The sequence below is a fragment of the Sesamum indicum genome, linkage group LG6 (genome assembly GCF_026168435.1).
Source record: "Sesamum indicum cultivar Baizhima isolate 11 linkage group LG6, ASM2616843v1, whole genome shotgun sequence".
In the NCBI taxonomy this organism is placed as follows: Eukaryota; Viridiplantae; Streptophyta; class Magnoliopsida; order Lamiales; family Pedaliaceae; genus Sesamum; species Sesamum indicum.
Genome location: NC_142662.1, coordinates 3,229,424 through 3,249,126, shown reverse-complemented (window position 1 = coordinate 3,249,126; position 19,703 = coordinate 3,229,424). Strand labels below are relative to the sequence as shown.

Below are 19,703 nucleotides of genomic sequence, written 5' to 3'. Positions count from 1 at the left end.
TTGATCATTTTTCCAATTTGAGACTCTGCTTCTCTGATCCTCTTACTTTCTGAGTTGTGTCTTTTTGTAGCCTAAAAATTGCAAAGGGAACAAGAGTTTCTTAATCATTCTGCTGGCATCATCATGCATTCAAGCTTTAAAGAAAAATCCTCCAAGACATGAGAATTTTTCTTTAATATTTGGCTTTTTCAGGCGTCATATGTTAGACCCTTCTGACCCAATATTTTATACTAAAAGGCACAGGCAAAGGAATCAAAGTCCTAAAAGCCGGAAACATAACACCAAAACATTGTTAATTTGCAGGGTAATATTGTGATATGATAAAATTATTTTGAAAAAGTATACAGGTACGACATGCAAAACATAGTAATATAGGTCGCTCAAAATTAGGATTTCCGGATCGGGGTCGCTAGGTCGAATAGCTGGGTCGTGATCGCTGACTCCCTCTTTTAAGCTACCTGGAGTGGATCCTGAGAACACAACAAACGTCAGACTAGCCGAGAAGCCCTCGGCGATGGCCCTCTGATGCTTAAGTTAGAAAAGGTGGGGTCGAAAATAAGATAAAGGGATCGAATTAGAGCATAAATGGACGGTAAAAGTAGGTGATCAAAGCGTATTTGAAATACCATAAATGAAGGTATTTATACCGGTACGATACCCTCTGTGTGCGTTACACGTGGTTCCAGTGAAGGCGCGCCACGTCACCCTCTGTCGGACCTGCAACCGTCGCTGTTGCAACTGTACAGTGGGTCCCATCATGCGCAGTCATAGGATACAGTAATTATGCTGAAAATGGGGGGGTATTTCGGTAATTGTGTAATTCTCCTCATCACATAGTATGCCAACAGTAAGTTTTGAGGCCAGGGCCAGTTGACAGTTCTTAGTCATGAGAATTTGTGAACATGGAAACCTCCTTCATTAAGATATCTTGGTTCAATTACCCCTACTGCTGCTGCTTTTTGCCTTCATTTCAAACAATTCCTTTAACTAATAAGGTGCTTGCAAAAACTTGCTGCTTTTAGAAACATGATAAATTTGCAAAGACAGTTTAACGTTGCAACAGCACCCAGCAGTTGGAAATAATATTTGTAAAGTAAGGGTATAATCCATATTGCCCAATGTGATACGCAAAATATTCAAATAAGTTCTTATGATAAAAAAAATACCATATAACCCCCTATATTATTTAAAAGGAAAAAATGCAGCGCAGCCCCTCGTGATATGGGTAATGTGCATGATACCCCCTGTAATATAAAAAATACCAAATTACCTCACTGTGAAGATTTTATTATAGCAATTAGACTCCTGTGAGTCCAAGGTGTGGCGCACGCGCCAACGTTTTGGCTGGGGGGCCATATTTATTTTGTATTTTGATAATTCTGCCCCTCCATCAAATTAAAGAGGTTAAAAGCAAATTACCCCCGTGTGTTCGTGATAAAGAGCAAATTACCCGCCTGCATTTTTTCCCGAATAAAAGTGCAGCAACTTGCTCACTGTTATTGCAATTTCTCCTTCTTCCACTTGTTTCTCACGGTTTTTTCTCCAAAACAGAGAAAATGTCAAGGTCATCTTCCTTATTTCGAAAAAGCAAATCAAGACAAAACACACAATTACTAGATCTGAGATTTCCAACTACGTCTTTATGTTGGTGCAATTTGAAGGCCGAAATTAGAGTAGTGGAGTCACAAACAAAGCCCTCGAAAGGTAAGTTATATTATTGTTGCAGATATCAAGTTTGTAGATTTTTTCATTGGTTGGAGCTCGAAAAAGCTACATGGGTACCTAGTGGGTTTCCTCTAAAATTTCATGCTAAAGTATACAGTGGTGAAGAATTTTTCCATGGCTTTGATGAACAGGCGCTTCGGACGATGGTGAAGAAGTAGTGTCAAAACTTGCAGACTGGAGGATCTATTGGTGTTAACATCAAAGAAGAAACATTTGGTAGAAATGTCAATTCTTGGATTGGTGCTAGCACTGTTCTTTTTGTGTTAGTGTTAGTTTTATTGTTAAAATGAAGACAATGTAAACTAAACTTGTAAAACTCTAATGTTTAAGTATTTTAACTTTTTTGGCATTTTTGTAACTGGATTCCTGATGCTTAAAATTTCAAAAAATAGAAGCTGAAAATGTACAGAAAAAATAAACACAAATACTAAAAAAAATTGACAAAAACATAAAATTGGATTCCATTCGAAAGGATTGAAACCTATTATTGTTTTTACTGCCACATTACAAAAAGAACATTGAGTGCCATACTATAGGCAAATTTTGCCACATTTACAAAAGGAACAGGCCATTCACCCAAAAAAAAGGCCATTTACAAGATGAAGATGCGGTCTAAACTACAATTATTGTCTTCTCTTCTGTCTTTCCTTCATCTTGTCCAAATCTTGTGAAATAGTTGACCTCTTCTTGTATCTTCTAGTTGCAAGTATTGAAAAAGTTGCTGGAGTATCATTCCTCAACAATGATGCATTTCTGGGGCCTTGATAGCCTACTTGCTATTGCATTAAATTTGGATTTAGAAAAACATTTGCTGCAGCTGGGTTAGTTTAAAAATATTTTAATAAAGAAAAACATGTCTGGGTTGCAAAGCTTGGTGCAAGTGCAGGTGGTTGTACTACATTTATGCTTTTTCTCTTTTCTTTTGCTGCAGCCTGCAAATTGTGATTAGAAATGAGTTTAAAAAAAAGAGATGAAAGGATAAAACAGAAAGAGCATAATTCATTGAACATGCTTGATGTTACATTTTCTTTGAACTGGAAAATTTGATCTTGCCCAAAGTTGTGGATTTATCTTTTTTAGCCATTCAGAAGCTGTTTCCACATCAACTTTTATCTTTGGATAAAGTTCTTCAACTTTTTTCATAAAACCCTCAAATTCCCTTTTGTTTGCAGTTGAGGCTGCTTTCCAAAAGTATTCTTTCAGTTCAATAGATTTGAATTTCACTTTGAAATTTTCATACATGTGTCTCAAACAAAATCTATGTTCAGCATCTGACACTAAATCTTTTAAGGCCTCAACAAGACATTTCTGTCTATCAGAAATAAAAGAGTATTTTGTGGTGCCCATCCCTCCTATTTCATCCAAAAGCTCACTCACAAACCAACTCCAAGTGTCCCTATTTTCTACCTGTGTTACAACCATCGCAATTGGGAACATATTATCATTTCTATCCCTTCCCATAGCCACAAGCAATTGACCCCCATAAACTGTTTTCAAGAAACAGCCATCAAGGCCTATGATCGGCCTACATCCTTCCATAAACCCCTTCTTTAAAGCATGGAGAGTGATATACATTCTGTCAAATACATTACACCAATTTCGAATACAACATACCCGACTTGGTGAAAAGTTTACAATAGAAGATTACAAAATATTAAGGAAAAAGAATATAGTACAATTACAGATGTAATATTGCATTGATTAAAAGATAACCATAAAGAACAAATATTCTTGTTTTCTCAAACTAGAAATTAGAGTTTTGAACAAGATTTATATTTATATTGAAATTCGTTCTTTTGTGAAACTTTTAGTTTATAAGAAACTTACGCTTCCAGTTCTTGAATTTGTTCTGGAGTGTGGCGATGATAGGCTTTCTCTTCAATTGTTGTTTGTTGATGGAATTGTTATCTAGATCTTCACTACTAGATTTATTGTTAATTCTCTCTTCCTCTGTGATTCATCACCTTCGGATGCAGTTGAGTTCATGTCGGGAAGCATATTTTCTTTCGCCTTTTTTCTATAGCATAATAAATTATGTTTCAGTTTTTTAAGGGCATAATAAGATACTAGTAAGTGGCGTGCACTTTTATAGCGCTTGATGCTATAGAAGAATCAATGAAAAACAAAAACAATCTCTACCATGTATACATTTTCAAAAGGGGATAAACAATTCCTGTGTTGATCTCATAATACTTAGCAAAAAGTTGTCATTAAAACTTTTATGTTATCCATATGTCAAAGTTCATATAAAGTTTGTTGTCAAAACTTTTTGCACATCTATTTTTCAATTTTTGAATTGCAGCCTTAAATGTTATTATCTACCCCATATATTAAGGTTAAGATAACTAAAATTTGTAAATCAATCAAATGTGAATTTTCTAAAGGCATAGATATTATATTGGTCACATATATGACTACTATTTTAAGAGTTTCTAACACCAACAAGCCATACATTCTATACAAGAGGAATTTTTTTCTTTCAAGTCCTGAGACACTTAATGCAAAAACTTGTATTTATTGATATTCTTTTTCCTTCAAAGGCCAATAAAAAATACATATCTAAAGTATATTTTTTATATAGAAATCTTAGCATTTTTATGCAAGTTTTGGCTGTCAACACAATGCTAGAGTAAATATGCATCTATGGATAAATGCATTTAATCAAGAAGAAATAAATTGTAGCAACTCAACAAACTTACTTTAGAGAGATGAAAAAGTTTGTCGTAATCTTAAAATTCACGACTGAGATCCACAAAGGCGCTTCCTTCAATTTACCAAAGATGAAAAAGTTTCTAGTAACCTTAAGATTCACGGCTGAGATTTACAAAGGCGCTTCCTTCAATTTATCAAAGATTAAGGATTTAGGTATGTTTTGTTTAATAAACTCCTAGGTTTCCATTAATAAATGATATGATTAATAAGAAAGTACATGCACTATTAACCATCATTCACACACACGCAAACACAATCACATCACATGCTCCTACAAGATATATTTTATTTTTTAATTGATCATTGATCAATGTAAATAAGAAAGTACTTGCACTCATCAAAAAGATTATGGTAGGAATAGCACATCCTTTAATCATGCAATTAAAATTCTTTAACAAAATCTTCATATAAAATAATTTATGAGAAAAGTTATATGTTTACAAGTGCATTTTACTTATTTTGAAGCTCCACAAATTTACTCCTCAATCTTCTGCTTTCCTTTTAATTTTTGAAATGCGTCAGTATCAATTGTTGTTGAAGCAGTAGAAGATGGAGTAACAGCATCATCCCCCAAGGGCTTGCCGACGAATTTCGATAGAAATGCCGCTAGGTATTCAATCTGGATTAAAAAAAATATTTATAAAAAAAAAGGCATAACATACATACAGATAATATAACAAAAATAAAGCAACATTTAAAGAAATTAACCAAATAGGCATATATAAGAAAATAATCAAATTAAACGGCTTTCTCATAAATTAAAACAATAATTATCAATTTGTTTGAAAATATAATTGTACATACTAATGATTTGATCGTAGAAAAATATATAACATTATGAATTTAATATTTTCTATAGCTAATTGTAAGTTATATATTTACAATAAAATATATGTTTCTGCAAGTGCATTGCACATGATATTTCTTTGATATAAAATTGATGCCAAGATCGGTTTAAGATAAAACTTTTTGCAATAAAACTAAATACTATCTCTTCATGGATTTACCTGTTCTCGTAGTTGAGCATTCTCAACTCTTAAACAGTGCTCATTAGAAGACATTCCGGCAGCAGCAATGGCACGACCACATGCACGACAACGTGCATTGCTAAGGGCTTCTCTGCACCTCATATTTTCAACTCGAAGCTCGTTGTTCTCAGTACGAAAATGTGAGTTTTTATGGTGCTCATTCCATGTCTGTAAATAAATAAGTACATGCAAAGTTTATTTTTAATACTTAATATATTCAAGACCGAAAATCATTAGCCAAGTACTTTGTATCCTATTACGTCTCTTCAAAAACCTTCAAGAGGCTGTCTTATGTTTTTTGAGAAAATATTTATCGTACGTAAATATGTTTATTATGAATGAAAATGCCTTTCTTACCTTCAATTGGGTTCGCTTGTTTTGGAACCAAAATTTGACTTGTAATGGTTCTAGCCCTAGTTTGTCGCTGAGCTCTTTTCTCTGGTTGTTATTGGGATGTGGGTGCTGCTTGAAAAACCTACAACGAACGAAAATTATGTTAGAATTCTAAAAGATAATTTCGACAAGTAAATCAAGACTTGAACCTGGTGATGAAAATAGTATTGGCAAAAAATATTGGTGCAGAATTTTAATTACATTATACTTAGTTGACGATAGTGGAGTTCATAGTATTAAATAAATTAAACCAATTTCCAATACAACATACCCAATTTGGTGAAAAAAGCCAAAATATCACTTTTGGTCCCACTAGATATGGCCCTTCTCACTTGCAGTCCCACACTTTACGTGTTCAACACATTTAGTCCCAAAATTCTATTTTTTAACAGAAATGGTCCTATTCCGTTAACACTAACGGAACGGTGGGGTAAAATATCACTTTTGGTCCCACTAGATAGGGCCCTTTTCACTTGTAGTCCCACGCTTTAAGCGTTCAACACCTTTAGTCCCAAAATTCTATTTTTTAATAGAAATGTTCATGTTCAGTTAACAACTAATGGAAATGGCACGTGACTTGTTAGTCAACTGGCAGCTAGCGAAAAAACAGAAGACCATGCTTGCATTTAGTTTTTGGAGTGAAAAAAAGGCGCCAAAAAAATATGTTTTTGCTATTTATATATGTAAATAACCCACAAAAACCACACAATATTTTTATCTTTTTTTATCACTTAATCTTGAGAGCAATAGGCTAAAAGATGTCACAAACATCTCAAAATACTTCCAATATTGTGTGATGTTTTAAGAAACAAAATGTTGCAAGGTATTGTAAGACTTTTGGGGGATGTTTTGACACATTTTGGGTTTGTAAAGTGGTAGTATTTGGCAGATTTTAAGCATGCAAAGTTGGACTTTACAGCATATTTCATTAATGATTAGTGGATTTCAGTATACTTTCTGTTTTTTAGCAATTTAGTGCTTTTGTGCAATTTTAGTGTCCATTTTTATTGTTTTCAAGATTTATGCTTACACATTTAAACACAACATAAACTATAAATATTTGCAAAAAAGGCATATCCATTAGTCCTTTTAAACATAATTCACCATTACTAAAAGGTCACACAATATTTGAAGTATTTTGAGATGTTTGTGATATCTTTTAGCCTATTGCTCTCAAGATTAAGTGATGAAAAAAAGACGAAAATATTGTGTGGTGTTTGTGGGTTATTTGCATATATAAATAGCAAAAAAATATTTTTTGGCGCCTTTTTTCCCTCAAAAAATTGAACACAAGCCTGGTCTTTGTTTTTTTCGCCAGTTGACTAACGGCACGTGACAACTCACATGCCGTTTCCGTTAGTTGTTAATGGAACAAAACTATTTCTGTTAAAAAAATAGAATTTTGGGACTAAAGGTGTTGAACACGTAAAGTGTGGGACTGCAAGTGAGAAAGACCCGACCTAGTGGGACCAAAAAGTTATATTTTGACCCAGTTCACTAACGGCACGTGACTTGTCAAGTGCCGTTTCTATTAGTTGTTAACAGAATAGGATTGTTTCTGTTAAAAAAATTGGATTTGGGACTAAAGGTGTTGAACACGTAAAGCGTGGGACTGCAAGTGAGAAGGACCCGATCTAGTGGGACAAAAAGTGAGAAGGGCCCGATCTAGTGGGACCAAAATGAGCACAAAAAATTAAAAAAGAAGAATAATGTACAATTACAGATGTAATATTGCATTGATTAAAAAATAACCATAAATAACAAAAAAAAAATGTTCTTGTTTCCTCAAACTAGAAATTGCGTTTATTTCTATCAATATAATAGATTTCTTAGAGTTTTTGAGCAAGATTTATATTTATATTAAAATTGGTTCTTTTATGGAACTTTAAGGTTATTAGAAACTTACGCTTCCATTTCTTGAATTTGTTCTGGAGTGTGGCGATGGTAGCGCTTTCTCTTCAACTCTTGATTGTTGATGGAATTGTTATCTAGATTTTCACTACTAGATTTATTGTTAATTCCATCATCTCTCTTTCTCTGTGATTCATCACCTCCGGATGCATTTGAGTTCAAGTCGGGAAGCATATTTTCTTTCGCCTTTTTACCTATAGCAAAATGAATTATATTTCAGTTTTTTAAGAGCATGATAAGATATTATTTAAGTGGCATGCATTTTTATAGCACTTAATGCTGTAGAAGAATAAATGAAAAATAAAAGCAATCCCTACCATGTATACATTTTTAAAAGGGGATTAACAATTCTTTTGTTAATGTCTGAAAAAATTTTACAAAAAGTTGTCATTAAAACATTTATGTTATCCATATGTCGAAGTTCATATAAAGTTTGTTGTCAAGACTTTTTGCACATTTATTTTTACTTAGCCTATGGATTTTTGAATTGCAACCTCAAATGTTATTATCTACTCCATATATTAGGGATCAGATTAGAGCATATTGGATCAATAACTAAAATTTGTAAATCAATCAGATGTGAATTTTTCAAGGCATAGATTTTATACTGGTCACATGTATGACTTATATTTTAAGAATTTCTAACACCAACAAGCCATACATTCTATATAAGAGGAATTTTTTTTAAAAAAATCCTTAGACTCTTAATGCAAAAACTTGTATTTTATTGATATTCTTTTTCCTTCAAAGGCCAATAAAAATTGCACATATAAAGTATATTTCCTATATAGAATTCATAGCATTTTTATGCAAGTTTTCGACTGTCAACACAACACAAGAGTGGAGTGTGCATCTATGGATAAATGCATTTAACCAAGAAGAAATAAATTGAAGCAACTAGACAAACTTACTTTAAGAGATGAAAAAGTTTCTCGCAACCTTAAAATTCACGGCTGAGAACCACAAAGGTGCTTCCTTCGATTTACCAAAGATGAAAAAGTTTCTTGTAACCTTAACATTCACGGCTGAGATCCACAAAGGCACTTCCTTGATTTTATCAAAGATTAAGGATTAAGGTATGTTTCATTAAATAAACTCCTAGGTTTCTATTAAAAAATTATATGATTAACAAGTAGATTGCAGAAGGTAAATAGACGAGAGTGAAAAAGAAAAGTAAAACGAGAAAAGACACAATGAAAGGGTAAAAAAGAGTCCGATGGGGAGAACGAATGGAGAGAATAGATGCAAAGAAGTTGATGTAATGGATGGAGAAATTGAAGACGAAGGAGAAAAATATGAAGGGACTTAAAATGAGTTGTTAAGGCTAGTGAATTACATGGAGTAGAGCTGTAACGTTCTCAGTTTGAGTATGAATATTGCTTTATAGACAGCTGGATGAGTAATTTTCCACGAAGAGAAAAGATAAGGACAAAAAGAATCACGATATCCATGTATCGGGAAGCACAAAAATCATGATAATTCAGAATGTCTAAAAGAAAAAGAAATAAATTCTAATTCTCCTAATAAAGGTTTTCCCCATATTAGATTTTGAGAACCCTTGACGGTCATAGTCATTTATGGATGCAGTTAATACTCCGAAATTTAGTGCAGAACAATTACTAAGCATCCTATGGCAATCACGAGCATTCGGACAACAGGTTGTAATAATACACCAAAAATTGTGTTTTCATGATATGCAATAATGAATTTAATTATGATATTTCTCCAATATAAATTCTAGTGCTACAAATAAGATGTTGAATAATGATGATCTATATTAAGATGCTTTATTTAAAATTTAAATATGGTGGAGAATTATATAGAATAAGTTTAAATGATTGTCAAATCTTATATTTGTACACTGCACAAAAGTTATTTTATAGTAATGGCTTTTGTAATGGTCAAGTTAATAATTTGGAATAATTTTTAAAAATTATAATGGTCTTTGTAACGGCACCACCTACCATGGCCGTTTTGGGCGTTGCAAAATCTTTGTACGGCTTGCTTGAAAGCCATTACAATTTGTAATGGCCTTATTAACATCCATGAGAAATCATTGCAAACTAATAGAATCCCATCCCGTTTCTAGGCGGAATCCTTCAACAACTTAGTAGCTCTATCGTGTGTGCTAATCCGCTCGATATGAAATTCTTCATGAATGGGACCAGACAAAGAAGAATCTCGCAGGATGCCATTTGGGCTGCAGCAGAGGCTGAACAAAATGAATCTATTGCTAGATAGAACAAAGAACAAGAAGTAAAACAACTCCAAACTAACACTATAGTTTAATGCTTTTGGATTGTTTTATATTCTAATTTGAATCAAATTCAATATAGAACCAAAAAGGAGAATATTTTTCAGAGAGAAAAGGGAGCAATTTCGTGGCTTATGCTCTTGGTTATACATGATATGTGTGTAGTTTTTTGTATATTACATACAATTGAATTCAAATTTAATAACTACCAAATTTGCCTCCAAGGCAACCTATAGACACACATGCATATAACCTCTAACCATGATGAAATAACCACTCCGTCGTTCATCATTTCATCATGGTGAGGAGTTTCATCTCCTTAACTTGCTTCAACCTCCCTCAAATGAACTTGGACTTCAAGTATGGATCGGGCTTGATTTAATCAAATTAAATAAAATCCAACCAAAATCGATTGGAGAATAATTAATTAAATTAAATTTAGTCCAACTAAGTCCAAAGATTCATTTTTAATTCAATTAAATAAATCTAAGCCCGAATACTAATTAATTCAATCAATTAATTAAGCCAAATCTATTAAATTGATTCAATTAATTTAAAGGTGTTAAGCCCAAAATTAATTAATTCTTGAGCCATCCATTAAATGTATTATTAAATAAATGATCCAATCATTTATATGTTCTCCTTGAATTAATTTAATCTAATTAAATTAATTCCAAACTAATTCCACCAATTCCACAGTGATTTGTGTGTGACACTTTATGTTCAACCTCAGCTAGACTTGGGCATTGTGTCCAATATAAATAATTAATTAAATCTAATTTAATTAATTATTTTCAACTAAACATTAATAAAAAATGTTCGTCACAATGGGTGGCAGTCTAGCAACTGTCCATGGCACTAGAGACTAGGTGAATGTTGGCGTGAATGTTTAGGCTCTCGAGTTTCATACAGGTATGGTCCTTCCATCGACCGCCTTAGTCTAGGGCATGAAATTGAGCGTCGGTTCCCATCCTAGACCAGGCAAGTATACTTAATACTTGAGATGTGTTTACTCTATTGATTGGCAAAAGAAACCACTTCCTATTCGACCGATCGCTATGGCCATAGATTTAAAGAGTCTAAACCATCTCCGAGCGCATAGGAGATATATCCATCATATACTGATAGGGGAAGGATTCTATCTGAAATCCACCATCCTCACTACATAATCCGACTACCCTAAACAAAGCTTATAATGACTACATTCAAAACACAGTCATCTCTCGCCAAATCTAATATATAGCCATCATATGTATGCGGCTACCATGATTCCTCAACTCCAAGGAGTAATTCTGTGCTATCAGAGCCGGGAATTCAAATCATACCGATCAAGCCTCCAAGGCTTCCATATAACGATTCCCCGCTAGTCGGTTTAATAAGTTTACAACCTTGTCAACTAATTCACTAAAATTGCATAGACATCTCATGTCTGTCACCAATGAAATACGATACTCATCTAATGAATGCAATACTTAGTGCAAGTCTCTATAGGACTCTCGATGCCCAGTCTCTAGGTCCTCGACTTGGAATATTTCAGACCAACACTTAGAAGTTGGTCTTATAGCTGTCATCCAATGCGCAGCCCAACTACATCGGTTATTCAAATTATCTATGGGCATTTGTTATGACGTTAAAACACCGTTCAACGTAAATAATAAGCACAACAAACACATGGTGCCACATATGAATGCTTACTAGATTTATCAAGATAATATCACATTAATAAAGATTGCTAAATGGTTCTCAAAACCGCCAACCCAATTGACTTTCTGATCACCATTTCTAACAATGATGACTCCTCGCGAGTCGGTTCAGTCGGCTTGACAACATTATCAACCACCTGCTAAAGTTACATTGACATCCAATGTCTGTCACCAATGTAATGCGGAACTCATCTAATGAATGCAATACTTAGTGCAAGTCTCATAGGACTCTCGATGTCTTATCTCAAACTTCTTGACTTGAAATATTTCAAACCCAACCCTCAAAATTTGGTCCCATAGTTATCATCCAATTTGCAGCCTACGTACATAGGTTGTTCATTTGGTCTGTGGTCTTTCTTATGATGTTAAAGCGATATAACATAAATAGTAAGTACAATAAACACATACTTCCAAAAAGATTACTTACTTTATGCATATTTTCAATAGTACATTACAATAGAATTGCTAAATAGATTACAAAAATGCCAATCTAATTGATTTTGTGGTCGCCTACTCTAATAGTGAAGAGGCCTATTTGTAGTTTTAGCCGCCAACTGGTTAACGAAGTGCAGTCCCCACGGGACTCGGAGAGTGGTTGCTACGGATAAGCCTCCAACAAATCAAATGGAGATCTTGGGGGGTTTCAACTATTGAGGGATTCTTGAACAGGATATGCTTTAGATTCCTAGGGGTAGTTAGAATAAACTGGGGGATTAACTTAGATTTACATGTTTCTTTAATGATTGTGTGGCTGTCGTTCTCCTGCACTGGCTGAACGACCTCTTGCCACATGCGTGTGAAGATATGCTAGTGTCCATGTGGCTGCCAGATCACCTTTCCTTTGGGGTAGAAGATGTGCCTCCATGCATCTTCTATAAGCTGGACACTTCTAAAGGCCTTGGGCAGGGGGTATTTTTCCCCTCTTGGACTGTGTGCACTCTTGTGCCTCATTCGAGCTGAACTCCTTCTTAGGCTAGATGCATTTTAGGGCATTAGGTGATAATAAATTAATTTATTAAAGATAATACTTAATACTCAATATAATACTTGAAGAGCGTCACATATTAAAGCCCAAGAGGTGAAGACGGGGATGGCGATGGGGGAGTTGGGGGGAGGGGGAGGACGGAGAGGGGCAGTGGCTACAAGGGGGAGGATTGGGTTTGCATTTTTTATGAAAAAATTATATAGATTATAAGTATTTTATATTATAGGGTTTAAGCAAATTAACCCCTGTGATAGTTGAAAAGAGCAAATTATCTCTTTGTGATAAATAAAATAGCAAATTCTCGCCCTGTGGAAGATGTAGATATTATTAAACATAATATATATTATATATAAAATAGTATATTTAATTTATTTTTTAATAAATATTTGTATATATATTATAAACTTGATATATAATATATTATATAAAAAGTAACTTCTTTTGAAAAAAAATCATGCACAATCGCAAGAGGGATAAGTGGATTATACACATTACTCTACAGGGATAAATTACTTTAATTTCAAAAGCACATGAGGTAATTTAATTTTTTTTTACAGTGACATTTTACACATTACCCATAGGGTGGCATGCATTTTTCCCTTATATTATATATCATACATAAAATAATATTTTATACTGAATGAATGATTTTTTGTTTTACTTAATAAAAAAAACGGAAATATTTTGCTAATTACCGTATTATAGAGGGTGTTTTGCACATACAGCCCATTTAATAGGTGCGCTCGCATCTTTGCCAAGAAAAAAGTGATGTGGATGAGAAGAGTGAAGAGGTGTATGGTTATTATTAATCTGTTCTTCTTTTAAGAAATCAATGATGAGAAGGGAAGGTATAGCAATAGCAGTATAGCTAATAGCTAGCGAGATATTAGATGCAGAGCCTGCAGATTGGCGTTTCTACTTTTGTTTGCCCTCTTCCTAACCAATCCTCCCGCCATCCATGCTTCAAGTTGAAGACGACTGCGAGTAAACCAAGTTGCTGTCTGAAAAAGCAGAGCAAATTAAGCCAGAGAAGCACTTGGCCGGTCCTCTCACTTTCACTTTTCGGCTCTGGTTTCTTTCTTGGTCCCCTCATAGATGGATTGCATTCAAGAGTGGATCTTGTAATCTATCAAAACGGGGCAATTGATATTGGCCCTCTTCACACTAATATATGGGTAAGAAAGTCCAATATGGAACCTTTTCAAAGATTTATACATGACTGACTTCAAATACACAAGAGTATGTTTGATTAATTTGATGCTTGAACTCTATACGTTGAAGGTACCTCCTTTACTTGGACTTTTTTACTGCACTGTGGGATTATTACAACTTAGTGTTGACGAAAAGTTATCTGGATCGGCAAATCGTGAAGGCAGCACAGATAAAACAGCTGCTTCATTAATGTGAGTGTGTGTTGTGCGTGCACATACCATTATATTTAACTACAATGTCGCGTACGTGTTGTGAGTGTGATGGGATGAATTGAGTTGTTCATTGCAGAACCCTGCTTCTGTTCATTGAATTAAGTGCTGAAATGTACAAAGCTGGAGTGCCAGACAACATTGAAGCCTACATACTATTTGCAGGGGCAGAAGTGGCATGGCTGCTGCTGGATAAGACCAGCCTGGGATTTGCACTTGCTTGTCTTGTAGGCCTTGCTTGCCCACTGGCTGAAATTCCGATTATGAAGTACGACAGTATTTCTTCCTTTTTTTTTTCTTTTAAAAAGTTGAATTTTTAAGAATAACATTGCCATTTTATGTTATTTCAGGTTATACCATCTCTGGTACTATCCTCAAGCAAATGTTGAAATTTTTGGCGAGGTACTATAAACCATAAAGCCTTTGATTGGCCTTCTCCTTGCAGATTCTTCAGCTACTTGATTTTCTTGAATGCAGGGGCTGGTAACTTGGACTATCACTTGCTATTTTGTCTATACTCCGTTCTTGATCAATCTATCACGTTGGCTGAAAACAATAGTCGCTGCTGCTGCTGCTGCTCCAGACGTTGAAGAAACATGATCCGTATAGATTTATTTATAGGTTTATGCATGAAGTTAGGAGCAGAGGATATTGTGTGCTGCTGGAGATAAAGAGAAGTGTGTTGAAAACCATCTTCATAAAGTTTAAGACTGGCTCCACTTGGGAAAGACACGATTCATATTTAGTTGCTTCATCAGTTTAATTTTGTAGGCTCTTGCTGGCATATACTAGATTCATTCCTCTGCACAAACAGACAGACATGGATATCTGATCTTGGTTAAAACAGTACAGCTCCCACAAGTTAGATGCCAAATAGTATTAAAAGAGATTAAAGAAAATTTATTCTTTTACTAATGTAATATAGAATCAATCCAAATTCAAATGAATGGAGATGTGAATAAAGACGAAGGCATCAGCATCAAGCAAATTGGTATAGAAAACTAGTAGCCATAAACATAGGATGTATATGTATTGTATCAAAATATGGCCAAATGGCCCATATGAACGAGAGATCAATATGATTAAGCCCAACCCAAATTAAGCCCGTCTCTCTCTGGGTTTCGAGCTGTTTATCTCATTTCCCGGAGCACAAAATGGTATAGTTTTATTACTTCTTTTCTTGGATTCGGAGATTGACTTATTTTGTGCTCCTACTACAAGGCCAAGCACACCCTGTCGCCACCCCACCTACCTACTACTGCTTACTGCTTACTGCTCGCCACTCCACCAATTCCTCCGCCGCCTTCTTTTTTACTCCCGGCATCCCTTTTAGGTTAAACAATCATTACTCGCCCATTCCGGTAACTCTTGTCCTTCGTTTTTTCATGCTCTCCGTTCATGGTTTGTTAAGTTTTTCTCTTGTTTTGTAATTTATGTCATTGCCATTACTTGTTTCTGTTTACCTTTATTGTATTTGTGCTACCTTTTGGTCTTTCTTGATTCTTGAATAATTTTGTGTGGTTCTTTTCGCCTTCTGTTCTGCTCAAGTATGGAGGGTGGTTTTAGTTGAATGTTTAAGTGGTTATATATTTAATGTACATGCCTGCTTCTTTATGAATGCTTATTGAAATGCCGCAATTGAACACCCAGAACCAAACTTTCACACCCACACCCACTGCATCAAACTTAAAGGGATGGCTCAGTTACAGACATCTTCGTCGTGCCAATCTACTTTTTTCCATGTTTGTAAAGGAGGTAAGTTGTATAATGAGAACAATGTGGACAAAACACCTGCGCTCCTTTTAAATGGTTTTATACACCAACTATTCAATTAATCCACCTTTTATGAATAATAATAGGATGGGGGGCTGCTGAGTGTTTCCTGTTTTCAGTTCATTTGCTATGCCAGATACGGGTGAAGTGAGTGATTTTCATGGTCATGCAATCGTTCAAAAGAGAGGTAACTCTGGTATGGCGCATAAAAATCGTGGAATCAGCCTCATTATGCTATACTGACAGATTCCGTGTTCTACTTGTCTTTGTTTCTGATCTGTTGTTATGCAATTTTTCATGAATTTTGTGTTGAGCAGTAAGAGTCCAGAGCGTTCTCTCTTTAATGCTTAATCTCGTTCCCCAGGTTATCTATGAATGCATGTCTGGGAATAGATCATTTCACATGAGCTCAGTTGCTTTGCAGTAGTTAATATCTGACCACTTTATTGAAAACCCTATCAACTTAAATGCAGCTATCTAAGCCAATTGGTGGTGGAAAAGGGCAATGACTTCCAGTGGCGTGGATGGAAAAGTTTTGCGGAAAAAATTGAACAAAGTTGTACTGGCCTACAGTGGTGGTTTAGATACCTCTGTGATTGTTCCTTGGCTTAGGTAGCTATTTGCTCTTTCTCTTGATACTCTAATGGATGATTCATTCTCTGTTAAGAATAAAAACAAATTATGTTGAGAGTCCCATTACATATAGACTTTTGAGATACGAAGCAAGAGAACAACCAAATCATAATAAACACAGGCTTACAATGACCCCAAATTAAATGTCCTTACTCCGACAAGCGGAGCTAATAGAAGAAACATGTACAATAGAGCATTAGAAGGGTAAAAAAGAAAGTATCACCATGCCACTAATTGTTTTTTCTATCTTTCTTCTTCCTTTTTCTTTTTCTTCTACTTCTATCCTTGTTTTGTTTTATGAAGAAGAGCCAAATGGAGAATGAACTTTTATTTTTTGGTAAGTCCTTGCATTTGGGTAGTGAGGCATTGGAATATTTGGAAAGTACATGGAGAATGCTAATCCCTGATGAAGTATTAGTATTAGAGATACTTTTAGCTTACAGGCAAGTTGACACTGAGTTATTTCAATATCCATGCTTTGCATGTCTACACTTTAGTTGTCTTCCACTATTAATGATCTAAAGTAGCTCCAGTTATTGTGCATTAAAGATAAGAATGACTAGTTGAAGGTAAATTTTTTTCATGTCATGGAACTGTACTAATGACTAATGAGGACACTGCATAAGTGCCATAATCTCTCATAGGATTTGTTTCTCGCCAGGATTACCACAATTAATCTAAATATTTTATCTACATTTACTATTTTATTCAATGCAGGGAGAACTATGGCTGCGAGGTTGTCTGCTTCACTGCAGATGTTGGTCAAGTACGTGTAATCTAATGATTCTAATCTAACAACTGCATCAGTTCATCTTAAAATGTGGATTTCTACACTGATTTACTGGTCAAACAGAATTATTTGATGGTTGGGAACAAGTTTTTAATTGAATTGAGTAAATGTAAAGAATGAAAAGGATAAGTTGTCATAGTTTGTTGTGGGTTAGAGCTAAGTGTTTGATCAAAACCTGTACTCTTTAGGGTGTTCAAGAGTTGGAAGGTTTGGAGCAAAAGGCTAAGGCTAGCGGAGCATGTCAACTAGTGGTGAAGGATCTGAAGGAGGAATTTGTAAGAGATTTTGTATTTCCGTGCTTGCGGGCTGGTGCTATCTATGAGAGAAAGTACTTACTTGGTACTTCTATGGCTCGTCCAGTCATTGCAAAGGTACGGTGTAAAGAGATTTTCTTTTGACTTCACAATACTATGAATCAATTAATTTTATTTGTTTGGAATTCCAAAATATTTCCTTGCTCAGCATCATATTAAGTTTTACCCTCGAGTTTGGAATTGCTTTCTTTTTCCTGCATGTGACATATTTAAGTAAGATGAAATGTGACAAAAAGCATCTATATGCCAATGTCTTTATCCCCCAGTCTAAGTATCTTTCCTAGTGGATTTTATCTTCAGCTTTTGGCTTTTCTCTTAGTCCATTAATGTATTCAATGCACTTAAAATGCAGGCCATGGTTGATGTTGCAAAAGAGGTTGGAGCTGATGCAGTTTCCCATGGATGTACAGGGAAAGGAAATGACCAGGCATTCTTTAGAATCTCTCTTGTTCTGATTCTCACTCATTTCTGCACTTTTAGTTACATGTAGGCACTGTTATGAGCCTTCTTCTTTGTCACAGGTCCGGTTTGAGCTGACTTTCTTCGCCCTGAATCCCCAACTCACTGTTGTTGCTCCTTGGAGGGAATGGGAAATAACGGGAAGAGAAGATGCAATTGAATATGCTATAAAACATAATGTGCATGTTCCTGTGACAAAGAAATCCATCTATAGTAGAGATAGGAATCTTTGGCATCTGAGTCATGAGGTAATTAGGTTATCATTTGATTTCTCATATCCTTGAAATGAATGTTCCTATAATTTTAGATTTCCCCCTCTCAATTATTATTATTTTTGTTGTTATTGTTTTAAATTATTTTTATTGTTATTATTATTGTACGAGATTGAAATCTCACTATCATAAATATGGACTTCAGATTGGTTCACAAGCTACTTTTTACTTTGAGCCAAACCACTTCCCTTTTCCTGTTATTCTCATCAGTTTTGTTTTCTTCAGCAATTTCAAATGTATGGGTTTCGAGGGAAAATTTGCCTAGAAATGCGACTTATTTGATTATCACGTGAGTGAATTTTGGAGTCGTTTGTGAGAACATGTGCATCTTGACTTGTAAATTTTGTTCTTTATGCCAAATGGTTTTGATGGGCTTGTTGTAATGTGATAAAAAAAAAGGGGGATGTCTTGGAGGATCCAGCAAGTGAGCCAAAGGAGGACATGTACATGATGACTGTTGACCCTAAAGAGGCACCTGATGAACCTGAGTAGGTTGCTTTTACTTTTGTAGCTCCTATTTCTTGAGCAATTTTTGGCAATTGATCCTGTTTTCATCTTATGCATTATTAGTGTATGATGGATTATGCTTATCTTTCCGGCAACGTATTCATAGGTATGTGAAAATTGGTATAGTCGAAGGCCTCCCTGTTTCAATAAATGGAAATAAACTCTCTCCTGCATCTCTAGTCTCAGAACTTAATAAGATTGGTGGGAAGCATGGAATTGGTCGTGTGGATATGGTTGAAAATCGGCTCGTTGGAATGAAAAGCCGTGGGGTGTATGAAACTCCTGGTGGTACCATCCTCTTCACTGCAGTGAGTGAACTTGAGTCTCTAACACTTGATCGTGAAACAATCCAAATCAAGGATTTTCTCGCACTGAAGTATGCTGAGTTAGTATATGCTGGCCGGTGGTTCGACCCACTTCGTGAGTCAATGGATGCTTTCATGAAGGAAATCACAAAGACTAGTACTGGATCTGTGACTCTGAAACTCTATAAAGGATCTGTCAGTGTAACAGGCAGGGAAAGTCCCAACAGTCTGTACAGGCAAGACATCTCCTCATTCGAGAGTGGGGAAATCTACAACCAAGCAGATGCTGCTGGTTTTATCCGGCTGTATGGATTGCCTATGAGGGTGCGTGCTATGCTTGAGAAAGGCCTCTGAGTGTCGATGATCTATATTCTGTACGTTTCGCTATTTGACTGAATAAGAGTGATTGAAGTTCAACTTCTGTACCTCTCCCATTTGTGCTAGTTAAGGTTTTACGGGCACTTTGACATGTTTCAATATCTTCAACTTCATCTGCTACGAAAATCTTTATACTCCTA

The 19,703-nt window shown here is 35.1% G+C and overlaps 2 protein-coding genes across 4 annotated transcripts; both read left to right on the top strand.

The window, feature by feature from the left end:
- The first annotated feature begins 13,440 nt into the window (after positions 1 to 13,440).
- Positions 13,441 to 14,898, top strand: LOC105165185 (insulin-induced protein). The gene is made up of 5 exons (XM_011084107.3): positions 13,441 to 13,886; positions 13,993 to 14,114; positions 14,212 to 14,400; positions 14,483 to 14,534; positions 14,610 to 14,898. Exons 1-5 carry the CDS (start codon positions 13,602 to 13,604, stop codon positions 14,730 to 14,732), a joined length of 771 nt encoding a protein of 256 aa, XP_011082409.1. The 5' UTR covers positions 13,441 to 13,601; the 3' UTR covers positions 14,733 to 14,898.
- Positions 14,899 to 15,039: 141 nt separating this feature from the next.
- Positions 15,040 to 19,703, top strand: LOC105165186 (argininosuccinate synthase, chloroplastic). 3 transcript variants are annotated; one of them, XM_011084108.3, is made up of 10 exons: positions 15,040 to 15,493; positions 15,783 to 15,887; positions 15,992 to 16,092; positions 16,379 to 16,517; positions 17,256 to 17,304; positions 17,517 to 17,699; positions 17,995 to 18,069; positions 18,164 to 18,349; positions 18,773 to 18,861; positions 18,987 to 19,703. In XM_011084108.3, the coding sequence occupies exons 4-10, from the start codon at positions 16,411 to 16,413 to the stop codon at positions 19,537 to 19,539; spliced, it is 1,242 nt and encodes a 413-aa protein (XP_011082410.1). In that variant the 5' UTR covers positions 15,040 to 15,493; positions 15,783 to 15,887; positions 15,992 to 16,092; positions 16,379 to 16,410; the 3' UTR covers positions 19,540 to 19,703. The 3 variants fall into 3 exon arrangements, with proteins under 3 accessions (XP_011082410.1, XP_011082412.1, XP_011082411.1); XM_011084109.3 differs by lacking the exon at positions 15,040 to 15,493 and having other exon boundaries at positions 15,549 to 15,887; positions 15,992 to 16,101; XM_011084110.3 differs by lacking the exons at positions 15,783 to 15,887; positions 15,992 to 16,092.